Source organism: Trachurus trachurus (genome assembly GCF_905171665.1).
Source record: "Trachurus trachurus genome assembly, chromosome: 9".
Lineage (NCBI taxonomy): Eukaryota > Metazoa > Chordata > Actinopteri > Carangiformes > Carangidae > Trachurus > Trachurus trachurus.
Window position 1 is genome coordinate 35,470,495 of NC_139895.1, and position 26,875 is coordinate 35,497,369.

The 26,875-nt window shown below is 43.4% G+C and overlaps 1 protein-coding gene across 1 annotated transcript; it reads right to left on the minus strand.

The window, feature by feature from the left end:
* Positions 1-1,985: 1,985 nt before the first annotated feature.
* On the minus strand, positions 1,986-14,423 carry npffr1l2 (neuropeptide FF receptor 1 like 2; the record flags this gene model as incomplete). Its single annotated transcript, XM_083978648.1, has 3 exons — positions 1,986-2,973; positions 4,023-4,122; positions 14,099-14,423. The coding sequence occupies 3 exons, from the start codon at positions 14,421-14,423 to the stop codon at positions 1,986-1,988; spliced, it is 1,413 nt and encodes a 470-aa protein (XP_083834774.1).
* Between the last annotated feature and the right edge of the window lie 12,452 nt (positions 14,424-26,875).

A 26,875-nucleotide genomic window follows, 5' to 3' on the forward strand; every position in this document is an offset into this window, starting at 1 on the left:
AAAGCACAGAGCAAGGACATTTATTTTCAGCAGGAGTGCCGCGGCTGCATCAGACCATGGATGCAATGCATCAGACTCGCACCTGGGTGAAACTTTGGAGGCGGAGGGGGAGGGGGAGGGGCCGGTCGGGCGCTGTCCCCGCGGCGAGTCGTGTCAAGCCGGGCAGGAAGTCCAACCACGAGAGAATCCGGTCAATTTTCAAAATAAAACACATTCGGAACGGCGGCCCCTCGGGAAGTTCGAAATGACGGACCTTTGGGAATTTTCGGACTGGCAGACCGTCGGAATGGCGGTCCTTCGGAATGGCGGTCGCCCCCCCTTTATTCTCTCCTCTCGTCAGCTCCAAACACACGTGAACCTCGTTAACTCAGGTGACAGATTAATAACAGTCTCAGTAGCTGCAGATCAGTGTGCGCTGCTGCCTGTGTGTTTTAAAACTTGGAGGGTTTGATCCTTGTCGGACGTCACATAGCCTAATCAAAAAATAAAAATCCACAATGCGCTCTGTTTATCAATTAACATAAAGCCTAGTGTTATTATAGAGCGGGTTGGATTGCCAGCATCAACGGTCCACCACTACCACAATTACTTTAAAAATCCTCTGTGCTCTTCTAAACCTACTCCGCTCCTCTCTCCCTCTCACACTGCAGTTCTCTGACTCAGCAACGGTGTCGCCAATTCCTCCTGTTCCTCAAAAAAGGCGTACGCCAGGGTCAAAATGGGTGTAAATGTCCGCACTTTTCCCCGTCAGGTTTTGGCTTGATAGATCCCAAATTTGGCGGAGAAAAGTGCGTACGCACAAAACGAGGGGAAAATGGCGTAAAAAAAGGTGTATCCACGATGATAAATGAGGCCCCAGGAAGAGATTGCGGTAGCTGTTTTTGCGTCTTTATTCACCACGTCTGAAAACCATGTACTAACTGATACAACTTTGCCAAAACGTATGCGTTTATTGATTTGATACCTGTCAGAGCCCCGTGATCTTACATCTCTGCATTTCCTCACATCTGGGTAATTCTGTAACAGTTTTTCAGCCGTGTTAAAAGTCATTTACGCGCCATTACGCACGGGGCACGTCTGTCCTGCAGTGCGCTCCTCTCCTTTCCTCTCCTCTCACCTGGCTGCTCAGCTCCGTCTCTCAGTCCCGGTCCCGGACTGAGACACGTCACCGCTGCCTTCACCCGTCTTTGATCCCTCTGGTCAGTGGTCAGAGCGTTTAGATCCGTGTGTCCCACCTGAGCTCTCTATTAATCCACTGGATCATGGGCGGCACACACACACACACATATTAGGTGTGTGATTGTGGCTGCAGCTGCTGCCTGTTCGTCACCTTATGACGAGTTGGGCCCTGTAGCGATTTGTGTTTATTTATCTAAACAGAGTGCGAGAGAGATGAACACACATGCTGTCATTATGCATAGGATCAAATGTCATTCTGTCCCTTCGTCCGTCCAGCTCTCTGTCCACTCTCTCCATGGCGGAAACGATTACCACGCGCAAAACCCTCATTTACATATTGCGGTTTGCACGTGTTTTCATTTAGCGGGTTACTCTTAGTAGATCACCTGTTTTGCGTGCACTAACCAAACTCGCAATATTATAGCGGGCGCAAACAATATAGCGCCCGCTATCTGGGATCTTAGTAAATCCGGCCCTCTATGTATAAAAGAAGAATTACAAGGCTACAAATTTTATTTTATAGCGATTATACACTTATACTAATATATTCATGGGTAGTATATTAAAATTTTGCCAATAAACCTTGTGTTATTACACACTGAACATTTAAGCTGCCTAATAAATTTATAATTTCAATTTAATAAAGGTACAATTTCTTGCATAGTTCCTCTTTAAAGTTACTGATCTGAACTAAGGTTAATGACTCACCATCATTCCAGCATCAGATACTTGCTAGTCCCTTCTCCCTTGAGACTACAATACAACACATGTTTTTTTTGGGGCTTATTTCAGAGAAGCAGTGTGACTCAGTTATCCCAAGCCTGATAGACCGAAACTGCCAATGAACTTGCCTTGTCTGACTCTTTACTACTACTTCCTTTCTTTGGCACACCTGACATTTCTAACGCTTGGTTTGAAAGACTTCTTTCTGAATGGACCGCTACACTCCCTGCCCTTGCATTTTTGTTCATCTCCACTGCATCAGTCAACTTGTTTTCATTATGGACTCGATTTCTCATCCCCAAGACGAGGCGGTTGTGATGGCTTGTAGCATCTCTGAAGTTAGGGCCCCCACAAGGTGGTTGAACAGACCTGCTCCACCTGGGACTCCTTCTCCACAGCTTGCACTGCATGAGGCAACAGAAAGGTCTGGATTTGCATAACACCTGGAAGCCCCTCTTAAAGTTTTCATTGTAGTAGCCGTAGATGATGGGGTTGACACTGGAGTTGGAGAAAGCCAGCCAGTGAGCAAAGGGAAAGATGTAGCTGGTTATAAGGTCCAGCTGGTCCCTGTCCAAGCCTGCGTAGTCCGTCATCATCATTAGGGTCCAGAGAGGCAACCAGGACAACATGAAGAGCAATGCCACCACGATCAGCATCTTTATCACTTTGATCTTTTTCCGTGATATCATTGGCAGACCACCCCTTCTACCTTCGTCATTGGCCAGCTGTGGCTCTCTGTTTACAACCACATAGGAGAAAAGTTTGACGCCAATGCTTCCGTACATCACGGTGATGACAGTGAGGGGCACCAGGTAAATATGAGCAAAAAGAACTGTTGTGTAAACCTTTCTCATCTGAGGGTTGTTAAAATCTTCATAACAGGTGTACAGAGGCAAGGTGTTGTTGACGTCATCATTGTACACCATGTAGTGGAGAGGATATTTTTCCACTGTTAGTGCCACTGCAGCAGGACACATGATCACCACTGCAAGCACCCAGATAAAGACGATGGCTGCCTTGGCAACAAGTAAAGTTGGCTTGGGTTGTAGAGGGTACACTATGCAGCGAAACCTGTGGTAGATAGAAAAAGCATCATCACTGAGTATAGCACCAGTTCTAACTGATAGTAACTTAAAGCAGAAGTAAGCGGAATATTTGTGTTAATATAAGTCTTAAATAGTTCTATCTTCCGACGGCAATCACTTACATAGAGTGTTTGGTCTGAAACACGGGTCTGTCAGTCACTCTGCTCTGCTGTAAGCCGAGGAGAAAACTTTTATTTTATTTCCTTGTATCCTACAACCTTTATCCAATGAGGAGAGAGAACGGCATAAAGGGGCGGTCCTCTCTGTGTGTGCAGCCAAGGGATGCGCGTGAATGTGGTGACGTAGGGACGAGGACCAATCGATCCATGACGAGGGCGGGGACTGCTAACTCTATCGGCTGACAAGAAGTCAGAAAAACGACCGTATCGCTTACTTCTGCTTTAAAGGGATAGTTCACCCAAAATTCAAATTGCACTCATTATCTACTCACCCTCTTGTGGACTAAGGGCTGGGAGAAGTTTCAGAGTCCTCCGTGGCTTCTCTGAGTTACAGGGGGTCTCGGCGTAGCAGTGCATGTCCATATAACAGTTGCAAATGGATACCAACTGTCTTCGTAACAAAAAGACACCAAAAAACATCCAAATACCTTCTTCTCGAAGCTCCTCTTCCCGGGAAGAGGACGGACCCTGGTTCGTCCAAATTGGACGAACCGGGAGGAGGAGCTTCGAGAAGCTTCCGCTACAAACAAGCTTGAAATATAGACTTATTTAATTTTTTCCTGAACAATTTCGCATTTCGGGGCTTCAATTCAAGACGGACATTACAGACGAGCAGCATGGAGGTATTTGGATGTTTTTTGGTGTGTCTTTTTGTTACGCAGAAAAGTGGTATCCATTTGCAACCGTTATATGGACATGCACTGCTACGCCGAGACCCACTGTAACTCAGAGAAGCCACGGAGGACTCTGAAACTTCTCCCAGCCCTTAGTCCACATGAGGGTGAGTAGATAATGAGTGCAATTTGAATTTTGGGTGGACTATCCCTTTAAGTATGAGACCACAGCACTCACTAACCTTTCCACAGAAATGGCCACCAAGGTGAAGACTGAAGCAGACACAGACACGCCTTGCACAAAGCCACTCATCTTGCACACAGTGTTGGAAAAGGGCCACCCTGTTGAAAAAAGTGACAAAAGCTCAGTGCAGTCGTACTCAAACTGAAAGCTCATGGGGAATGCGGGGAAATTCCGTTACACTTGGAGGATTTTTGGAAATCCTTCACAGTAGTTCTTGTAGTTGACTCATGCAACAGAAAGAGTTGAGTTGACAGATATTATTTTACCTTCAAAGGAACTTGAGGCAGGATTTGTGAAGAAATACACATGCGTTTTAATGGGCAGTGGTGGACTGGCACCAAAAAGAGGCCCTGGCATTTTTGATAGAGAGGCCACACATTACACACACACAAACACTACACACATAATGATGCAGAAAAGCTGCATCACAAAACTGCACACTGGGATTCGATCCCAGACCTGTTATAAAATCCATCAGGTGAGCTATACTGCCCTGCTAAGCCAGACCGCAGTAACTACGTGAAAATTCCAAATTGAGTTTTTTGTGAAATTGAACTTGTCAATAAATGTTTTATCTTGTGTAAAATTTTCAGCGGTCAATTTTGCTCAGTTTTAGAGATATGAGGTATGAAAAATTGCAGTAACTACAAAATCACTCTTGAAACTGAGCCAAACCGCAGTAACTACAGTTACTGCACTCTGTATCTGTTTTCCCTGGGAACGGCTCTCCATTCCGACACACCTCCACTCAGACACCCCGCTGTTCCGAAATACCCCCACTTCGAAACACCGCTGTTCCGACACCCTCCCCCTGCAGCTGTCCAATGTGCTGAACCGCGTGACGTTGTTTACAGTTGCGTAATTCCTCAATTAACATCTTTAACGTTGTCTGTGAAATGTGCGCTGCTCAGAGACTTGGAGATCTCCCACACAGTAAAAGAAATACACTTTTCTCCCCCCTGCTCCACTCGAGCGCAGTTGAAGCCGGCTTGAGCCACCGCTCGTGCTGAGCTGACTGAGGGAGATGCTTTGGTTGGGCTTAGGCAATGAAGAAAGGAGTTGGTTAAGTTTAGTAAAAAGACCAGGTAGAGGCTAGACAGGCTAGAAGCATAATGACCGTTATATGTCATTAATATGAAGTATTTGCTTGTTTTGCTGTTAATTATGCACATGATCCGTTTGACCCCAAAAAGGAAAAAAGGATCATTGCGCACTGCACAGCCTCCGGTTCCTTTCTGATTACGTCCGTCTGTCCGTTCGGAGTGGGGGGGAGTGGGGGGGGGGGGGGGGGGGGTTTCCCCAATAGCCTTTTCGGAATAGCGGGGTCTTTAGAAAAAATTGAAAACCTCGCTATTACGATGAATGGAAGTCTATTTTCGGAAAGGCGGGCTTCGGAAAGGCGGGGTGTAACCTGTTTCCCTGTACAAAATCACGCTCAAAACTGAGCCAAACCGCAGTTACTGCACTCTGCCTCTTTTTCCCTGTACTTCAGCTGCAGTTACTGCGCTCTATTACACACTGCTAGCCAGTAACGGTGCAGAGCAGCGCAGTCTCCGCCCACCCTACAGAGGTGCATTGCTAATGAGCTGCTGGTGCTGTGCAGAAGGAGAGCCCTGGGAAATGGCACAGGTTTTGTGATTTTGGCTAAAAACTTCATAATCACAATTTAAAGACCACAGAGAATGTTTTAAAATAACCAAAAAGGATCGCGGGAGGGGGACTTTAAATGTTAGCTCACTAAAGTTTGTACTGTCAAATTATTAATCATTTTTGAGGTGGCCAAGGTAGTAATTAAGTAATGAAAGCTGGAAGAAAACAGCAACATTGTAGTTACTGCACTTTGCCTCAGCATTACCTGTCTATTTAAGGAAACCTGGCACCAGAGCGCAGTATCTGCTTTTAGGGGTCAAATGTAAAATATGTGGTCATATATTTAATTGCATGAATATCACTAATCTACCTACAACACATTTGGAAGGCAAATCAAAAAACTTTAAAGCCATTTTTCTGTTTCAGCGTTTGCGTAGTTACTGCGGTCTGGCTTAGTACTTAGTACTATACTTCATTTGTAACACTGATGTTATTGTGTCAGTGTTTCAGAGTAGGCCAGCTGTAGACCAGGGGACCCTGACACACCAAAAAACATCCAAATACCTCCATGCTGCTCGTATGTAATGTCCGTCTTGTATTGAAGCCCTGAAATGCGAAATTGTCCCGAAAAAAATTAAATAAGTCTATATTTCAAGCTTGTTTTATAGCGGAAGCTTCTCGAAGCTCCTCTTCGTCAAATTTGGACAAACTGGGAAGAGGACAGACCCTGGTTCGTCCAAATTTGACGAACCAGGAAGAGAAGCTTCCGCTACAAACAAGCTTGAAATATAGACTTATTTAATTTTTTTCGGGACAATTTCGCATTTCGGGGCTTCAATACATACATACATACATACATGCACGTGTGTCTTTTTGTTACGAAGACAGTTGGTATCCATTTGCAACCGTTATACGGACATGCACTGCTACGCCGAGACCCCCTGTAACTCAGAGAAGCCGCGGAGGACTCTGAAACTTCTCCCAGCCCTTAGTCCACATGAGGGTGAGTAGATAATGAGTGCAATTTCAATTTTGGGTGAACTATCCCTTTAATGGGAACCGCTGGTATAGTATGCCGTTTCCAATACAGCCACAGTGTCACTGTCACAGCATCAGCTGCACTGCTGTGCACCAGCTTGGCTGATGGCTGCAGTTAACCTAACGGCTGCAACGGCCGTTGTATCGCTAATGAGTTTTATTCCTTGATCCTGCCTCAAGTTCCTTTAAGTTTAATAATAGAAGTAGACTGGAATAGGCTTCAAGCTAGGTGAAATTCAGGTATTCCTAGGGTCCAAAGCTGAATTCCCAAGGCATTTAATAGGATAATGTTGGCTGGTTGTCCAGCTCCTGGAGCTCAATCAATCAGGTCAATCAATAACAGTATTCACTACAGTATGACTTATTACAAAGAAAACACCTAATTGCAGTGACCCAATGTGAGCCTGACATTTATCCAGTAACCATGCTGTGAAATGGTTTCAAGAGAGATGTTCACACTAGTAGGTAAGGCGGTCCTTTAGGAAGAGTGACTGATTTATCACTGTCAGCTGTGAAATCAGTGCCCCTATCCAGTCTGTGTCTTCCAGCACTATAATGTCTGAGGCCTCAACATATCCAGGTACTGTTAGGTGTCGCCTTGGTCTCATGTTGTCAACATGTGAACAGCATGATGAAGAGGACTCATTCAATACAAACGGTCATTGAATCAGAACATTTAGTGGTCGATTCATGGATCAGAGACTCGTGAATTTTGCTTGTTAGAGAACAGCATGTTATATTATAAATAATAAAACACTGAACAGTTGGACATGTGCATTCAAAAGTTTAGAGAGGGTCAAATTAAGTTCACATGTAAAGGTTATGGTGCATTTTAGCTGCATTCTGAAATTTTATCTGAAAGCTGAATATGCCTAACTTTTTGTGAGTAATGTAATTTTAACATATTATTATAGCTCAGGTTGTCCTGAAAAATAAAAGTTTATTACTTCACTGTGCATGTAAGGTGACAGTGGTACACAATGTCTGTCTCAGCACACTATAATCTATGGTAATCAACAGACTAATGAGAACCAATAGGAATGAAACACTGTGGATCAATCAATAACTGCTGGGTGACAAACCAACAAAAATAGGAAAAGTGCCATGAGAGAAGGGCTTAATTACCTTAACTCAAGTTTCTAAAGTTAAAGCAAAGAGTCGCAACAGTGTCAATCAGTTCCTAATTAGGCAGGCAAGTGTGCACAACAGGCCTCTGTAATCTTAAATGGATGTTAATTGAGGAATTACGCAACTGAACTAGTTTCTTTTTCCTGAAAGTGAATCTGATGGTTATAATAATAAATCTGACCGACATTTGTTCCAGAGGTATTCTGAAAAGAGGAGTTTCATGATTGAGTTTGTCTTCAATGTTGATACAGTACATCCTGATGAAAAACATCAGGATGGTTTTGAAAACATTTAATAGTCTACAAGTGGAACGTACATTGGAGGCTTTCGTAAGACACAGCCAGTCATAGCAAACGTTAACATTAGCTTGCAGCTAGTTACAATAACTGCAAAGTTATGCAGTCAACCTTACTAATGTGGTGAAAACACATTAATGGTATAGTTCAGTATTTTTGAACTAGGGTAGCATGAGGTACAAATGCTCCCTCAGTATACTATCTGGCAGATACTACTAAGTGGTGTAAAAAATTTGATATTTTTTTCCAGTATTGACTGAACTGTCAAAATTCAACTGTAATTACACCATTGGTTCATTTATTTCAATTTCATTCATTTCAACTTCAAAGTATCTTTCCATTTACTGTACAGTAGTTCAGAAAGACTATCTGACAATGCTTCACAATTTCAATTAAGTGGAACAAACATATAAACTTATGCAGTCTTGAATAATGCGCTCTTGTTTCTGAAGCTGAGGCTAACAGTCCAACAGGCTGAAAATCTGGCACCATTGTTATGTAAAGTTGTTATTAATTAACAGCACCTACTGATGAGTGAGTGACAGCCCGAGCCCATTAATCTATAATGTGGCAGATGGCTATACAGCTCACTGTACTTTTGCAGCTGTGCAGTGATATTATGGCAACAAGATAAGAAGGACCTGGGGCCTGTTGTTCGAAAGTAGAATAAAGATATCCAGGATAAGTGGAAAAGCCAGGTTGGACAAAGTCTCATAAGTCCATCCTGGTTTAGTTGGTTGTTGGAACGCCGAGCCAGGCTGAGGAGGAGCGGCTTTGTCAAGCCAGGTGTAACTTATTCTCTCGTCAGTAGACCACAGAGATTGATCACAGATTCACCGATGAGAGGACAGGTGTGGCCACTTTCCTCCAATCAACAGGAACTTAATGTTGACGTCAGGTAACACACCTCCCTTAAAAAAAAAAAGCACCGCTGCTGTCGTAAAGCTCATCAGAGAGAGCTCGGCGGACAACTGCGGACTGATTTAATAATCCAAAATTATAATCACAACTCAAGTTCCTTTCACAAATGAACAGTTGTGCACTTTGCCTTAATGATGAGCAGTGGAAGATGATTAATTGCACAAATCTGAAGTAAAGTTTACAGCACATGGCCAAATGTGCAACAGGTGAAAATTAATTAAATATTACAACATTATGCTGTTTGGTGCTTCAATAAATTGCCGATAACAATGATGACGAGGTCTATAAATTATTTGGAAGGTGCTCACACTCACTCAATTTTATTCTTATTTTCTTACCTCAACCAATATTTAGGCCAATATAATCATAACATATTTTATGAAAATAATTTTGAAGGCCCAATTATGAAAAAAAAAAGCCTAATAAATATTGTAAATGTTTCATGTTTTTTGACTATTGTTAATGCATTTTATTTGTTTATAATTCAGGCCAATATGTAGCCTACATAAGAACATGTATGAAAGACATTGATTTCTGATCAGAGTGACTGCTGACTTCACAGATAAAGAACAGAATCAACTAAGCCTGGCTGTTAGCCTGGTCTGGAGCAGGCTAGCTGCAGAGAATAAATCACCATAGTAACTTGACCAGGATAAAGGTATCCAGCTTTTGAACAACTGACTTGAGGCTAAATTCAGCCAGGATAACCAACATATCCCGGCTTAATCCCTTATCTAGGTTTCGAACAACAGGCCCCTGAAGAGAAAAATTGCCTAATTGACTCGTATATTAAGTTTCCTAACGGGAGCTATAACATAATGTGACTAAAACTTGCAGCACAGGGGCGGTGTGTGGCGCAGTGGGTAAAAGCGGCCGCCCCATGTGCTACAGTCCTCACCGCAGGGGGCCCCGGTTCGAATCCCGCGTCGGGCAGCCCTTTCCTGCTTGTCATTCCCCGTCTCTCTGCCTCCCCCTTTCCTGTCTATCTCTACTGTGTGCTATCAAATAAAGGCAAAAAAAACCTACTGTGCACCTTCAACCTGGAACTCTATGCAAAATCATCTGAAACTTACCTCACTTTTAAGAAGAAAGAAAGTAAGAAATCCGGAAGGGGTCAAATACTTTTTCACTGCACTTTATTTAATGGAGAGGGCACAATACCTGATGTTCTCAGCTGTAAACGGTAGGTTAAATATAATCATGGAAGGCTGAAAACCACAGGACATTTCCTGGTAGTCAGCGGTGTAAGCTCAATCAGCCTCATTTTTATAACTAATGGGCCAATATAAGAATAAGAATAAAAAGTCTAAAGGCCCTCACAGAGTCAGGCGTAATGTGCATGTACTGTGACCCCTTGGTCGCACTGCACGCGGAAGCTGCGCGTACAGTACTTCTCCTCTCTCCGCTCCGGTCAGACATCGACTGCAGTCGTTCATACGACTCGGTTTTCCACACACACGTCATTTGAAATGTGTGTGTGTGTCTCGTGTGCAGACGCAACGGTCAAATATGTATAGATGGACAAGCAACAACTTAGTTAATCATCATTTAATTATTTTATTTTGAAAATTTACCGGATTCTCTCGCCTTTTCTGTGCCCGACTTCCTGTCTGGTACGATCTGGCCTATCCAGCTTGACAGACGGCGCTCGCGGCTCGCGTGAAAAATAGAAATGAACCGATCTGAAGCGCTGCAGGCGCGCGCACTGCGCTCCAGAGCTCGAGATGTGCGACCAGGCAGACTGGTTAACATGTGCGCCTATCTGAAACTGCCTCCGCTCCAGGGCGCTGCGCTTCGGTTCCGCATCCAGTGCGACCAGGCTGTGAGCCGCACGGACTCCACATGCACTGTCCGCGGAAGTTTGAGGTTTCATAGTCGGGCGTCACATTAAAAACCTGTCGATGTGAAGGTTTCCCACCGAGTAATCTATTGTGTGACACTGAGTACGCGGAGTCATGTACGCCCGAGTATGTGGGGGCCTTTAGTCTACTTTATATAATTGTGGGTCATTTTGATGTAATTATGTACAGCCTATAAAATTACTATTACCTAGAGGGGTCCAAAGTGATGCATAGTTTTTTTGTCAATAATGTGAACATTTTCCACATGTTCACATACCCCCCCCCCCTCTGACCTCACCAATTTCTAAACCCTGGCTACGGCCCTGCAGCTATTTAACAATCATGTTCAGGAAAATACTGGCTGCGGGGACTGAGGTGCTGCCTGGTCAGAGACAAGGGATGAGGACGGACATGTATCATGTCTGGGCCATGTGACCGAGGAGAACAACTTCATCCTGACCGCCAACTGCACCTGCATGGCCGAGTATAAATAATATAACGTTAATTAATCTTAGCTTGCTTTCCATGTAACTTGTTATCGTAGTAAACATTTCACAACTCATTCGCTTCAGTTAATACAGCTGTGCCTGTGGGCATATCCGGGTGGCAACCGCCATTCCAACATCCCACCAGTCGACATAGGCCTCTAATTGTCTAAATGGCAACACTTAATTTTCTATCAAATGTCTCATCATTCCAATCTCAACCTCCACGTGAACACCATCAGCTGAGACAGAGCTCAGTGGATGTGGCTCCACAGTTTGTGTGATTTAAAACGGCAAGAAAGAAAAAAAATCTCCCATGAGGATCACGTTGCCACTCGGGTCGGATCTTTTCAGTAAACTGTTATTAATCAGTTAACGACCTGCACTGTTTTCCAACAGCAAGGTGTGATTCATTCACAAAAATGGCTAGATGCAAAGCTAAGTGCAAATATGAAGGCAAGAACAGGACACTTCTTGAGGACTGGGAGGATGCTTACTTTTTTGTTGACATGTCCGTAGCACATTTCAAAGCTTCAAATATTCAGCACCATTTCAGCGCGCTCCATTCAAACATAATAAACATAATACAATAAAAACAGCATAGGCTCTTTGCAGTACCACCGTAAAAGATTTGGCTCCTAGACCCTGGATGGTTGGTCACCCCTGAGGCTAGACAGGCAGACTAGTCCCTGTCTGTGCTCTGCTGTGTAATTACGCACAACCATGTGAGTATTCCTCTATCAGCATGTCTTAAGCCTCACCTCTTACAAGCCCACATGAGTCGAGTGCCGAAAATATCATAAAATGGAGCAAAGCAAAGGAAATGCACGCACCGAAGCTTATCCATAGCAGAGTATACGTTCCTTACAGAGATTTATGAAAAAGGAAAAACTGCTGCCATCAACAATGTAATGAGGAGGTCTGGCACAATATGACTAATAGGCTCAATACGTAAGTGACACAAAGTTCCTACAGTATTTCAGCATCATTATGTAAACCCCTTGTTGTAAGAAATTCACAAAATGTATTAATTTATTTTAAAAAGGGATATTTGTCATATTTATCAACTTATTCATATATTATTCATCACATTTATCACACAATTGACTGTAGAAAATGACATCAACCAAATCCATCAATTCTATGTATTCTATGTGAAGCAGGTGACAGTGAATCAACCCAATCTTTAGTTTTAAATGCATCAGTTTAATGTTATTATTTTTTAATTAGTTTGATTTTATCTTTATTGATGTACATGAGCCGGTGCATATTCTCATTTGCCCAGGTCATAGTATTTCAAAGGAGGTTAAATCGAAAGCAACTGGACTTAGTTATCTGTCTAGGACAGGATAACTAAGTCAGATAACTAAGTCCAGTTGCTTTCGATTTAACCTCCTTTGAAATATTGATGTACATGATTTAATTTGTTTTTTAATAGTTTATTTTTTTTTTATGAATTGTATTACTTTATATCTTATCATTGTATCATTGCATGATGGTGTGTAAAGCACCGACAGAATTTTTTTGAACATAAATAAGCCTCAACTTAATCCTGCTCCAGACCAGGATTGCCCGGCAGCATAAGTCACCATGGTTACAAGGCTGGCACTTGTGTTAAAGCAGTACTAAAGAACTTTCAGTTTTGGTTGAGTTTGGCGGCGCCTGTGGACCAAAGCGGTAGTGTTTTGCCTGAAGGAAGACTCCATTTCCCATGAGCACTAGCGTGAAGCCCTGTAAATATCCTGCATTAAAATTAACAGAAGACATCAAAACTAAGTTTCTGTTTCCAGTGGATCAATTCAAAGTGAAAACACAAACATAATCCATTGCTAAAGTGCCGTTTTGCCTGTTCCCTCCTTGTTGTGACTCGCAAAAGTGAAAGTGAAAGTAAAGTGAGAGCTGGGTTCCTACCATGCTCCTCAAAGCTGCTTAGTGTCAGAGAAAGAGATACAGACCCCTTCAGACCACGACAGAGGTGTCATTCAACTTGTTGTAAGTCGATGTACCATCACAAAAGTTATGAAAATATTTTATGAAGGTTGAAAAGTTACTTAGTGCTGCTTTAATAGCGGTAACTCGACCACTGTTTCGAGCAAGGGAAAACAAGCTTCTGGGGGGGGGGGGGTTTGGCTCAAGGTCATGGTGCAAAGGACCCTAGGTTCAAATTACTCTCAGGTTGAATCATCCCTTTAAAATAAAAATGACTTGACTTAGAGTTTCATTTTGAGAAAATTCTTAGAAATAAGAAAAATCTTAGAAATGAGGCAACATAAACCTGAGGGAACATAGGGCTGTGGGAACATAGGGCCTAATTTTCAAAATCTTCAGTGAAAAAAAATGTCTTAGAAATGAGGGAACATAGGGCTGTGGGATCATTGGGCTGTGGCCATGCGGTTACTAGCGGTAACTCGACCACTGTTTGAGCAAGAGAAAACAAGCTTCTGGGGGGGCGGGGGGGCGTTTGGCTCGAGGTCATAGTGCAAAGGCCCCTAGGTTGAAATTACTCTGAATCATCCCTTTAAATGCGGCATAAAAATAAAAAAAGACTTGACTTAGAGTTTCATTTTGAGAAAATTCTTAGAAATAAGAAAAATCTTAGAAATGAGGGAACATAGGCCTGTGGGAACATAGGCCTGAGGGTACATAGGGCTGACCCCGTATCGGGTAGGGACCTACAGAAATCCTGTGTCTTCAAAACAACTCTAAGAACTGACGTCCCTGCAACAGACTGGCAGCGAGGAGATAAAGCAGATGTGAGGACTAACAGGGTGTTACCTGTGATGAGGTTGTCCACCAGTGTTGTAGGGATGCAGAAGATGCCCACGAGCAGGTCACTGATGGCCAGGTTGAAGATGAAGAGGTTGGTTACGGTGCGCATACGACGGTTTTCCAGTACAATCAAACACACCAGGATGTTCCCCACCATACACAGAAGAAAGATGAATAAGTAGGCTATGATGTAGCTTGCAGCCACATACATGGAGTGCTGATAGTAGGGGAAAAAGGTAATATTGGTGACATTGGTGGTGTCGTTTAGGGTGGTGTTTTTAAGGGGCAGTGTAGCGGCTAATCCTTCATTTTCCATTCCCTCCTGAACCATGCTGTCCATTGTCTCCATCCTTTGAATGAAACTACAGTGCAGGGGAAATCAAACAAAGAGAAGAGGAGATCATTAGAATCAAACAGGAAACATTACATCATTTCTTGCTTTGTTAAAATGTGTTACTGCTTCTTTTGTAAATCACATCTGATTCAGCAAGGGTCTGCCATTTATCAACTGACCATTTACAAAACCTCTCGTGACTAGTATTAATTAGGCGTGGCAGGTGTGTAAAGCTTTGGATTTCTCTCCTGTGATTTTCATGAAGCTGTATTAACATTTATTTTAAGCACTTCAAAAGTAGAGACTGTGACTCTCGCAATAGATGTAAACAATCGCCAGCAGACCATATGCATATGCTCTGGTCATGCCCTAAATTGTCTCTATTCTGGACAGGAATATTTAACCCTCTTGCATAAGTCCTGGGTGGGATTGATCTCATCCCCCCTCACTCCCCTTTTTGGAGTGCCTCGAAAAACTAACATGCCTATTCGCTTCAAAAGAAGTTATACAGTAGCTTTCAGGATCTTATTACCCAGGAGGCTCTTCCTTCTTAAATGGATATCCTCCCTATGTATGATAGATGGATACATGAAATCCTATTGGGTTAAACTTGAGAGGATCAGATTCTCCCGTCGGGGTTCCTCAATAGCTTTTAAAAAAAACTTGGCAACCTTTTATAGATCACATTGATTAAAGCTACCTAAAGGACATTTTGTGAGTGCTGGCCTTTCAACTTCTTCAATACTGTCCATGACAAAAACCGATAAGAACCATTTATGCATAATAATCAGGGAATATGATCTATGGCCGATACTAATCATGTGGCCAGTCACCTCATTAGATTGTCACCCTGTGAAATTGCTGATAGCTAATACATTACACTGAGAGAAAGAGGAGTGACCCAAATGGTTACCGTGTTCCCTTTGTGATAACTGTAAGATAACAAATACATTTAATGGCTTTCCTAAAAGTTAATTGTCATCACAAACTGACTGTGAAACCAAACTAAATGACGAGTCATGTCTGTGTGCCAATCTCCTGCTCTCAAATCACAGCGCAGCCTCTGTACACAACAAGCACTTGATACAATCAGCGAATCTGTGATCGACTGATTGTAATCAAGCAGAGACTGTTGCAAGCATAGCTGGTTGTATGCAGTTGTTTGTGAAGCTGTGGCAGGGGAAATTCCTTTTAATAATCATTGAATACTCTACATCAATCAGAAGTCAAGTCAAGTATTGTTTTGATACTTACAAAGGCATGAGATATCAGAGATCGTTTTGATCTGTTCTCATTGATCACTGACATCATCAGCACATTTGTCTGAACACATGTATATATTGTTGTTATACAGACTGATGTGTGGAATACAATTTCTTTATTCGTTATTATATCTTTATTTTTTTAGGCACTTTGTCAAAGTCCTGATTATCTCCTTCATGTTCCTGTGTTAAAGACCCCCTCCCATGAAAATCGTGTTTTTCATGCTTTTCACGTGTTCCTGTGGCATTTTTCTTGTGTTAGAGGACATATCAGCAGAAAAGGAAGTGCAAAATTGTATTTCTGAGTTTTTCTGCCTTCAAATTGCTGTGAACCAATGGCAGACGCAAACTGGCCATTTCAGGGAGACTGGGGTTGACGTGTCACAGCTCCAGGGGAGGGCACTAGTGCTACAAGCTCCCGCCCCGCTCTGCATCTGGCTCAGAGGTGAAAGCTGTATAACAGGTATAGCTCACCTGGTAGAGCAGCTTGCAACGTGAGCAAGGGCTATATTCCTGTCTGGGATCGAATCGGTGCTGAATCGGTAATTGTACAATGTCCAGCTGTCAGCGAGCGAGGGGGTGGCTGGGCGGGGCAGTGCAGTGCAGTCTCCGCCCACCCTCCAGAGGTGCATTGCTAATGAGCTGCTGGTTTTAAAATAATAAAATGTTTTGTCACCCCATCAATTCACCTCGATATTGGACATGTGTTGCGCACATGGATAAAGAGGCTCCCAGATTTAGTTGATCTCTTTCTTTAATCTGACAACACAGGAATACAGACACGATAAGTAACCTGGTCGCTCCGTGCAGGCGCTCTGCTTGCTACGTCACGTACACATTTAACTTAAACGTCCATGAACATTCTCACATCGAACATCCACACACTCCACATTGACACAACTTATTTAGCTGGTCACTGTAATACAACACCCAGCAGTGTGCCAATATGAGGTGAAACACTGTCCTTGTTCTGAACAGTAATAACTACAGACACGGTAATTAACCTGGTCGCTCCCTGCAGATGCTCTGCTTGCTATGTCACGTACACACCTGACCCTGAGGACCCCTAGCTGGACCCCTAAGTGCCTGCATCACCTCTACTCTGTAACTCACATTACACACTATAACATTTACATCAAACAGCATATAGACCAACTAAATGAAGAAATAATAGTGAAATAGGAAATAACAGTATACAGTCATAAATAATAACTAGGAAATTTCCTCTGGGGAAATTTTAAAAGGCCCACGGGGCTACTGCCGGTTTTGCCATCTCTGTCAACATGGGATCGATCTTAAGGTCAAGACAGAGCTGATCAGACAGACACATGATCATCTTTCTATAAGCACTGATATGGAGGAGCTGTAACCACATTAGGTTAACTGTGTGTGTGTGTGTGTGTGTGTGTGTGTGTGTGTGTGTGTGTGTGTGTGTGTGTGTGTGTGTAATCACATGAAGTTACCTGTGTGTGTTAGAGTGTGGGAGAGGAGTGCGCGCTTCCGCGCGCATTTGTATGTTACCTGTGTGTTTTGATGTGTGTCTGTAACTGTAATCACATGAAGCTGGTTCTAGAGTCTGTGTGTCTGTGTGTGTGTGACTGACTTGACACATGTTATGAGCTGCTTCCTGTGTCAGTCTGATTTAGCTGTGTCTGTGTTTATAAACATTTAAACGAGCACCAGGTGGATTGTTTATGAAGTTAACAAGCTCTGGCCTGAGAATCAGACATTACCACGGCAATTCGAGGTGGTTACCACGGCGATAGGGGCCCCCGCAGGCTGAGACAGACAGAAACGTGGAGAAAAAGAGCCTATTTTCTGCCTCTGCACTGGTCCCGCAAAAGGCTTAGCGTGACAAAACGGTAGCTCCTATCAGAACAAAACACAGATCAACGTTGCTCTAAGGACTTCTTGAAAAATGTGCTCTGACACGAACATTCCGTGCAATACACAACCATTATAATCTCATAATTTCTCCAAAAATGATCATGGATTGATCAAAAACTATATGACCTATCAAAACGTGGAGTAATACGACAATACACAAGACTTGTGTCTACTGTTTAAAGTTTAAATGAAGTCTCTAGGTGAAAGTATGCCTGAGCAGTAGACGTTTGTTAAACTCCAAGGATTGGTCTTTTTCGCTCTTTTTTGACTTCAATGCAAAATTTTGCGCAGTTATTCGCGACTTATGTCGCGAAAAATTTGTACACTGTTGAGAAAAGTAATAGCACACCGATCCCGATCAGGACGCACGTTTTGATATATAATTTGTCCTGCAACTCGACTAGTAGCGGACCGAAATCTGGCCGTAAGATGAAGGAGAAAATAGAACTAGGAAAAAATCCACACAGTAACATTAGTGCCCGGGCTTCGGCACTGGTCCCTGCAGCTATTTCATAGCTGTAGGGATCAGTGCCCGGTGCAATGGCCCGTGGCCCTAATAAATTAAGATGTGGGGTGCCCGTGTCTTATTAACATTAGTAATTATGCGTCCCACACATGGTTCTGTGTATGCGTCACCTGGCTTCCTCCTTTGTTCCTGTCATAATTAATATGACCACTGAAGTTTGTCTAAGAATAGCATGTGATGAAGAAAACTCCATGTGTTCTCAATCACCCACATCTCTAGTCTAGACAATGGCATGTACTGCTGTAACAATAATCAAAGCAATTGCATACATATCACACTGTTTAATTCTAAACCCAAATTGTGTTAATTATATATCAGAGTGGCTCAAGGTGGAAGCTAGAAATGGCTCTTCATCTGCGTCATCCACTGAGAGTTTACTGCAGTTATCTAACACTTAACATCACAAAGTCATTTCCACACGCCATGCAGTCACACTGGGTTTACCTGGTGCAGCACATAAGCCAATTAAATGAACTGGAAAAAATCTTGACTGTTTTGCGCAGCAGATGGCATTTTTAACTCTGTTGATGCATTTCTACCTCTCTCACTGGCTCTAGTTAGATGCTGAAACGTTGCCAGAACTGACAGCTGGTTGTTTGCTGCATTCAGCAGCAACTCAGCTGTACGAGGTTTAACAGTGTAGTCTTAGGTTTTGGTTGGCACAAGTGATAAATTACGCTTCTCTGACAAGTGTAATTGCACAGTTCATAGAATTCCACTTTTTGTGAGGCAGGTGAGTCTGCTACATAGTTATTCTGGGGCATATTCAAAAGGAAATGACAGCTAAACTAACTGAGAAGATAGAAAAGGAAAAGGAAAAATTAAATAGCTGTTTTTCCTTACCTTTGAATTAATTAAGCAAAGAAATAATCACAAGTTTATTTCCTTAAATTGGATAACATTTAAAGATGCTTGTAGTGCCTTAGTAATGTCAGGCTTAACCTTTTCCCTCTGAGTTTGACATTTCTAAGTTCCCGAAGGACAACTGAAAATAATCTGTCTCTGCTGAACGCCTTCAGGTGCCTTTGTGAGCCACCTCTTTGAATACAAATAAGTCACATGTCAACACTTTGCACAAAGTCACACACTGTATTATTTTTGGGCTATAGTGCAACTGCAGAAGAGACTTTAACCTTTTCAATAATATAAACCAGAAATGCATGTATGATTTGCCACCAATCATCACTGGCCAGAATGGAGTTCATGCATCTAGTCACTTATCACTAATAACATCATCTGTTGTTCTCTGAAAGAAGCACGGTGGGCTGTGTGGTGTTGTCCATTGTACCAGCATGTGATAGGCCACCAAAACAAAACATGTTGGTTTCTGTTGTTCCATTAGGAATTGTGCGAGACTGATATAACATACTGTACACCCAGTGGCTGATCTCACTTATACATGCAAAAATGATTTGATTAATTTCCTACTTATCTGTTGAGCTGCCATAATAATTGCATCTGCATTTAAATTAATGACAGCTGTGTTATAAATTATGATTGTTTAATTTAATGTTTTTAGCTCAATAAATCTACCGTCATGCTATAAACTTGATGTAGTAATTAAAATGATAGATGAGGTGATTTTGTGCTGAGGCTCCAGGTCTGTAGGTTTATCTCTCTTCAACTGCCAATCCTCTCATTATGTCAGCCACTTTAACACTAGATTTGAAAGTGTATTTGGACCTACACATAGCTAGTTGAACCTTTAATCTGTCCCTTTTCAGCTCTGGGTATTGATCAACAATGTCCTTCACTTCTTCAGTCAGGAGAGTTTCCTCCAGCTTCTGAAAGACATCTATCTGGTTGTTGAACCTCTCCTCAAACTGACTATCTAACATTTTATAGAACTCTGTTCTATAATGCTCCTCAGCTGACTTGGGAGTGTGTTGTCAGGATTTCAAGGGTAAGGATCCAAGACAGCACAGAGACAGGGTTTGATGGCAAAAATTCTTTATTTTACTCACAGGGAAACACAGGAACACAGGGGGCAAACAATGCAGACAATCAGGCACAGACAAAGGGAGACACTGAGACTACGTTTACCTGTGTCCACTGTCCGGCTATTTTCATAAACGGACATTTCACCCTCTCCGTTTACAAAAATAACTGCATACACACCAGTCCGTTTTCAGAAAACGTTTCGTTTACACTAACCCGTGTATATGCTGTCAAGTGCATGCCAAACCTGTAGGTGGCAGTGTAGCGAGAAGCTCAAGCCCACGTTAGCCAATCAGAATTCCGCATAGCAACAACTACAACAACGTCACTTGCCCTCCTTTTGTTTAAAGTTTTAATATTTTTTCATGCGGGAAAGTAACTGTTTGATTCCAAATATACGGCCAGTTTATCCAAATGACAGCTGTTTAGAAGTTTGCTCCGATGTTTTTCAGAGAAGTGAAGCTCCAGCTGTGTGATCAGTGACTGGGACATCACAGAGGGAGCAGATGGTCTGCAATGCTGCTCGGTCGGCCAGCCTTCGCCAACATCCCAGGGGAGAAAACGATCGCTAATCAACTTACCCGCAGGTTTTTAGAGGTTTACCACCAGCTGGTTAAATAATTTTTAGGAGATAAATGTTGGTCTCATTGAGGTGTGTCCAGGTGTGTCTGAGTAGTCACAATGGCCAGACACACCTGGATTAATCAGTTTGTCCAATAATGTAAAACAGGAAATAAAGGAGCAGCATTAGATTCAGGAAGTAGCGGAGCTGTGCATAGAGCCCATTGGACAGAAATCACCACATTTACATCAATAAATAAATGTTTTACAATTAACATATCAGTCTGCATTAAATTGTATTATTATTATTTATTTTATTAAGTTATAATATGGCTACGGTAGCCTACATGGCAAAGATACTTCACTACTCTAAACCGTCTTTAGACGTCAGGGTCAAAACTCTGTTTTCCTCTGTTTACATGCAAGCGTGCAAACAGAGTTTTCCAAAATCTCCACTCTGGTCGGAGTTTTTTTTTTAGAAAGAATCATTCTCCATTTGCGTCTAAAGGCGGGCTTACACTGCAAGACTATTCGTCTGTTCACATCTCAAACTGCACGAGCGTCCCTCTTCAGTCCTACGTCTCAGATCAGTCTCAGACCCCCACTAATTGCACGTCGTTCTACGATTGCGCTCCACCACGATTACCCTGCGATGCCGCTGAGATTTGTGCTGCTCTATAATTGCTCGATTGTAAACATCAAATTGACATTGGTTCCTGATGTTGGTTCCTATAGCAGAGTCCATGGTGGAAGGTCAGACCGACAAACACACAGACAGACAGCGTGCAGAGAGAGAGAGAGAGAGGGAGAGAGAGAGAGGACGGCGCTACTCTCTCCAGCCAGCTGACGTGTAGTTCACCTGCGGCTCACCTGCAGCTGTCAGAGGAGGCTCACTAGTTCTCTCTCTGGCCTGCACTTTAAAAGTTCAGCTGATCAGGTCAGCTGAGCTGAGCCAGAGCACAGTGGACGTGGCTGGTGTAGGCTCGCTATTTTATAGGCCTACTGTAACGGCAAGAAAAAAAAAATCGTCCTCAATCGCTGATTGTCTGATAGTACGTGTGTGTGTATTTGTCGGGCTGATCTTCCACCACGGACTGCGCTGCATTACTGATCATCACCTGGTCACCCTATCTGTCACAGCTGTGGTCTAACTTCAGCTTACTCCCCTGTCCCTCCTCTCTCTGTCTGCCCATTTTAACTCCATCTGACGAAGTTCAGCATCACATTCAGGTCTATAAAGGCTCTGTGCTCTGTGCTAAAACAATCTGTCATGGTAAAAACTTGTCGTATGTGCAGAATCGTGACGTAGGACCCCATCCATTGTCCGTCACGACGAGAAATTTTCTGGCATGTCAGAAATTAATCGGGAGGTCGGCGACTCGTCTTTAGGACGTCGGGACGTGACGCAGAGCCTCACTAACCATACGTCCTGATTATGCTCACGACCCCGCGATCCCTCTAAGATTATGCAAATTAGGCTGCGACTCGTCTGGGACGACAAAATCGTGGCAAAATCGTGCAGTGTAAGCCCGCCTTAAACGAAGGGTGCAAAGGATGGTTAATAGCTGTATTCGAAATCATCCACTCATTCACTCACTCCCTATCCACTATAGTGCACTACACGATGTAGGGAACGACGGGAGGAGAATTTGGACACTACACTGTAATTTTCTGAACGTGGTTGCGTCAGCAGATGCTCCAGGTATTGCTGTGACGGAAGCAGACGCGCTGAGAATCATGTAAACAAACCATGGACGTATGAAACAAACTGGACACATAAAAATAAAATAAGAAAAACCGGAGACTTGCGGGAACATTTGAGGATGTGATTCTGCGTGGTTGTGTTTCTCGGACAATAAACTGTTGAAATATTGGAAGTTTGGTTTGGTCAACTACTGTTGTGTGTCCCGACCGTGAGCCGTAACGGCTCTGTGGCTATTAGCTTAGCTCGTAAGATCGTATTTACTACATATTCTACTACAGTTTCTTTGTTAGATTGATTTAATGCTGCCTGTTATTGTTCGGATGCTGCTCGCCCAACCCCTGCTCCTCGGGCGAGGAGAACGGAGCGAAGGTATACGTCTGAGGAGTTTATTGGTAAATAACCTAAAGAAATCGTAGCTAACATGCTAATTAGCTTGCTCTTCTTCTCTGGCAAAACCACAGGCAAAACACGACCGCATTGCATTGTGGGATACGGGAGTAGAAAGTATCGCTTGTTCACCATAGACTGTATAAAGAATGGACGTAGCACCCGTGACGTCACCCATTGGTTTGGGGGAGTCTGTTTTGTACCGCTACTACAGGGGTTTGAACTGCGCCATGTTGGATTTGACTTGCCATATTTGGAGCGGTGCGGCATTTAGCTGGCCGAGGGCCCGCCCACTGGCCTCGAAGCAGCGGTATCCGGACCTGTCACTCAACGTTTCCGCGCCCTAATTGGCCAGAATTTTAAACCTAATAACAGTAAAACGGTAGAGTTTAAAAAATATTCATCCCCCTCAGAGTGTGTGCGGGGGTAGAAACTATCGGTTGAGACCAAAAAACGTAATGGTACCAGGCTTTGATCATGTTTATTGAGGATGTAAAGTCGGCTATTTTAACATGGGGGTCTATGGAGAGTTACTCCCTTCTGGTACCAGCCCCCAGAGGAAGCCGGGGGGATTGCAGTTTTTTGAACGCGGAAGTGAGCTTCACTTCTCAGACCGACAACTGCCCCCTTGTTGTTCACTCAATTTTGCGGTGCATTGTGGGTGTTTTGTCGTCCACTACATAGTGGATGAAATTAATCGCGGAGAATTCGAACAACACTACAAAATGGCGAACACACTATGTGCACTACATCCGTGATAGGGGGCGATTTCGAACACAGCTAATGTCTCCGTTTTTAGAAATAACTGTGTACGTAACAGGGAAGACACAGGTGGTGCAATCAGCACAGGTGAGACACATTAGGTAATCATGAGCAGGGAGCACACAGGAAGACAGGATAACAAAACAGGTACTCAACAGGGATCAAAATGACCATGACACAGGAAGACAGGACACAGAACTTCAAAATAAAACACACAGAGACGTCCTCTGTGTGTTCAATCAAAAGGAAGTAAACCCTTGCCACTGCTTTCTCAAAAATCTCATGAAAGCTCTCATTTATTTTGCCATGTTCAGTAGATCTGACACACTCTACGGCACTTCTCATCCCTCTCTTGCAGACTATTTGCTCCCATGTCTGTGTTACCCCTTGGTCGCCTATGCGCGCCTTCTCGGGCGCTTGGGTGGTCGCACTGGGCGCGTACGTCTCCTCTCTCCGCTCCCGTCAGACATCGACTGCAGTCGCCCATACTCGTATTCACTCGGTTTTCCACACACACGTTTAAAATCACATGTGTGTCTTGTGTGCAGACGCAACTGACAAATATTTAGGCTAGACAGACAAGCAACAACTTAATTAATCACCATTTTATTTTGAAAATTGACTGGATTCTCTCGCCTTTTCTGTGCCCGACTTCCTGTCTGGTATCTGGTCTATCCAGCTTGACAGACGGCGCTCTCAGCGCTCGTGAAAAATAGAACTGAACCGATCTGAAGCGCTACAGTGCGAGATGTGCGACCAGGCAGACCGGTTAACATGTGCGCCTATCTGAAACTGCCTCCACTCCAGGGCGCTGCGCTTCGGTTCCGCGTGCAGTGTGACCAGGCTGTTAGACCCACTTGATGCCATCTCCTCCATGCGAGACAAAACACTTTAATACTTACAGCCTGGTCACACTGCACGCGGAACCGAAGCGCAGCGCTCTGGAGCGGAGGCAGTTTCAGATAGGCGCACATGTTAACCAGTCTGCCTGGTCGCACATCTCACGCTGTGGAGCGCAGTGCGCGCGCCTGCAGCGCTTCAGACCGGTTCAGTTCTATTTTTCACGCGAGCCACGAGCGCCGTCTGTCAAGCTGGATAGACCAGATACCAGACAGGAAGTCTGGCACAGAAAAGGCGAGAGAATCCAGTCAATTTTCAAAATAAAATGATGATTAATTAAGTTGTTGCTTGTCCGTCTATAGCCTAAATATTTGTCAGTTGCGTCTGCACACGAGACACACACACACGCGCGTTTAAATTGACGTGTGTGTGGAAAACCGAGTGAATACGAGTATGGACGACTGCAGTCGATGTCTGACGGGCGCGGAGAGAGGAGGAGAATGCGCTCCCAGTGCGACCACCCAAGCGCCAGAGAAGCCGCGCGCAGCTTCCGCATGCAGTGCGACCAAGGGGTAAGACAGCACTGCTCTGATAGCTTTTCCTCGCACTGTCCACCTGGTTGGGCAAAGTGGTCTGAGTGATTTTAATGGTCCTTCTGAATTAACTGCTGTAGAAAATATGTTCGTGAATTTTCCAGATTGTTTGCTTAATTCCCCAGCTCATGCATCCACTGCAAGGCATTATTTATCAAGGGACTGGCTCTGCATGCAGACTGTGTGATCAAGTTCCACAATGCACACACAATGCCAATGGTTGCTGTCTCTTCAGTTCTGCTTGTGCTCCAGAATATCTGCCTGACGTATTAGTAGCACCATCATGGGCTCTTAACCCAGACATATGTAACAGTTGGATATTTACTTTTATATAATTTCACCAAAATATTCTGTTATTATTTTACCTTCTGCCTGTCTGTTTTGGGGAGCTCTGTGTGTGTGTCCGTGGGGGAGGGGCTATGACGGGGAGTTTTGAGGTTCTGCGCCTGCGCGTTCTGGTCAGAGTCTGACTGGAACATGTCTGCAGGTAGGATGTGTGGAAGCTTCTCTCCCACTAAAAGTACAAAAATGTTGTTTTATGAGACTGTTGTTTAACGGGGCCAGTGCGTTTCATGTCGGGATGTTGTTGGGAGTGTTTTCAGCCATTAACCGCATTGTGTGTGTGTCTCCGAAGCAGTCTGTGAAAATCGCTAGTTATCGTTAGTTTGTGCTAATGTTTACATTACGCTTCATTAGCTGAGAGCCGATTCACGGTGTTTTTGTTTTGTATGTGACTCTTTTTCTTTCTCCTCGGCAGTGTCGACAACCTCATGTACACCGCTCAAGTCTCTCCTGTTATGTTTATTTTGTGACAGGTATGGAGATGAATTTATGTTTATTAGATGTCCACTTTTTAATAAGTGGGGATGCTATTTACATGTGAAATGAATGAATGAGGGTTCTGTGAGAATAATTTAAATTATTTCAGTTAATTTATTTTTATTCAAGTTCATTTAATATAATATTTTGGGAATGATATTTTACATTTTTACATATTTTCTGTTGCTTTGAGGAAAAACATTATTATTTTATGTGAATAAGAGAGTCTGACTGGAACATGTCTGCAGAAGTGTCGACAACCTCCTCATGTACACCGCTCAAGTCTCTCCTGTTATGTTTATTTTGTGTAAAGTGAGTGTCAGAACCCTCCAGCCCGTTTCCCTGGTTTATTCTCGCACATCGCAGAGTACCAGCAGAGAGGTTTCTACACGGGTTACACATAGGAATATTGAGCCTCAAGAGAACATACTCAGCCATTCTTGTAATCTCTGCTCCAGGGACCTCATACAAACCGATAAGCTCATGGTCCGCATATCAAAAACAAATAGACTCTTGTTCTGTTCCTGACACATCTTGTATGCCATCAATAATGATTGAGTACTGCAAAACTGGTAGCGACTGGATTGGCTGTGCAATACTCCTGATAATACATTTTCCCATTTGCAAAATCTAATTTTGCACTTTAGGAGAGGTACTGTATAGTCATGACAGCGAGCTAGCAAAGTACAAAGACATACATCATCCTTGGCTTTCAATTGCAAAAAAATTCCATCTTGTGTCTCGTGGCCTCGCAGTGCTAGCCCTGCCTGGCAAGGTACTGTATTGATCAACATTGTATATATTGTGGGATCAATACAATACCTTCAAGGCTTTATCAGCATGCACATTCTCTTTTGGGGTGGTGCTGGGAACAGATCCCCAGTCAAGTTCAACATATAAAATCAACACTTGCTCCCGCACATGAAGGTCAATAGACTGAAACGTTGACTAAATAAAAGAGCTTCAAGTGAGTGCGGGAGCAAGTGTTGATTTTTTGTATTGTAGGTATTGTATTGATCCCACAATGTTTTGCAGGCAGTGCCTAGCATCCTCTTGTTGTTGTGTCCATGCACTTTAGAGTTGTGAATCTATTGGGCTTCCCTCTTGAGTACTTACTGTCATGGCATGATGGTGGGATTTGCTATTTTGATGCCGCTGAAAACTGGTGA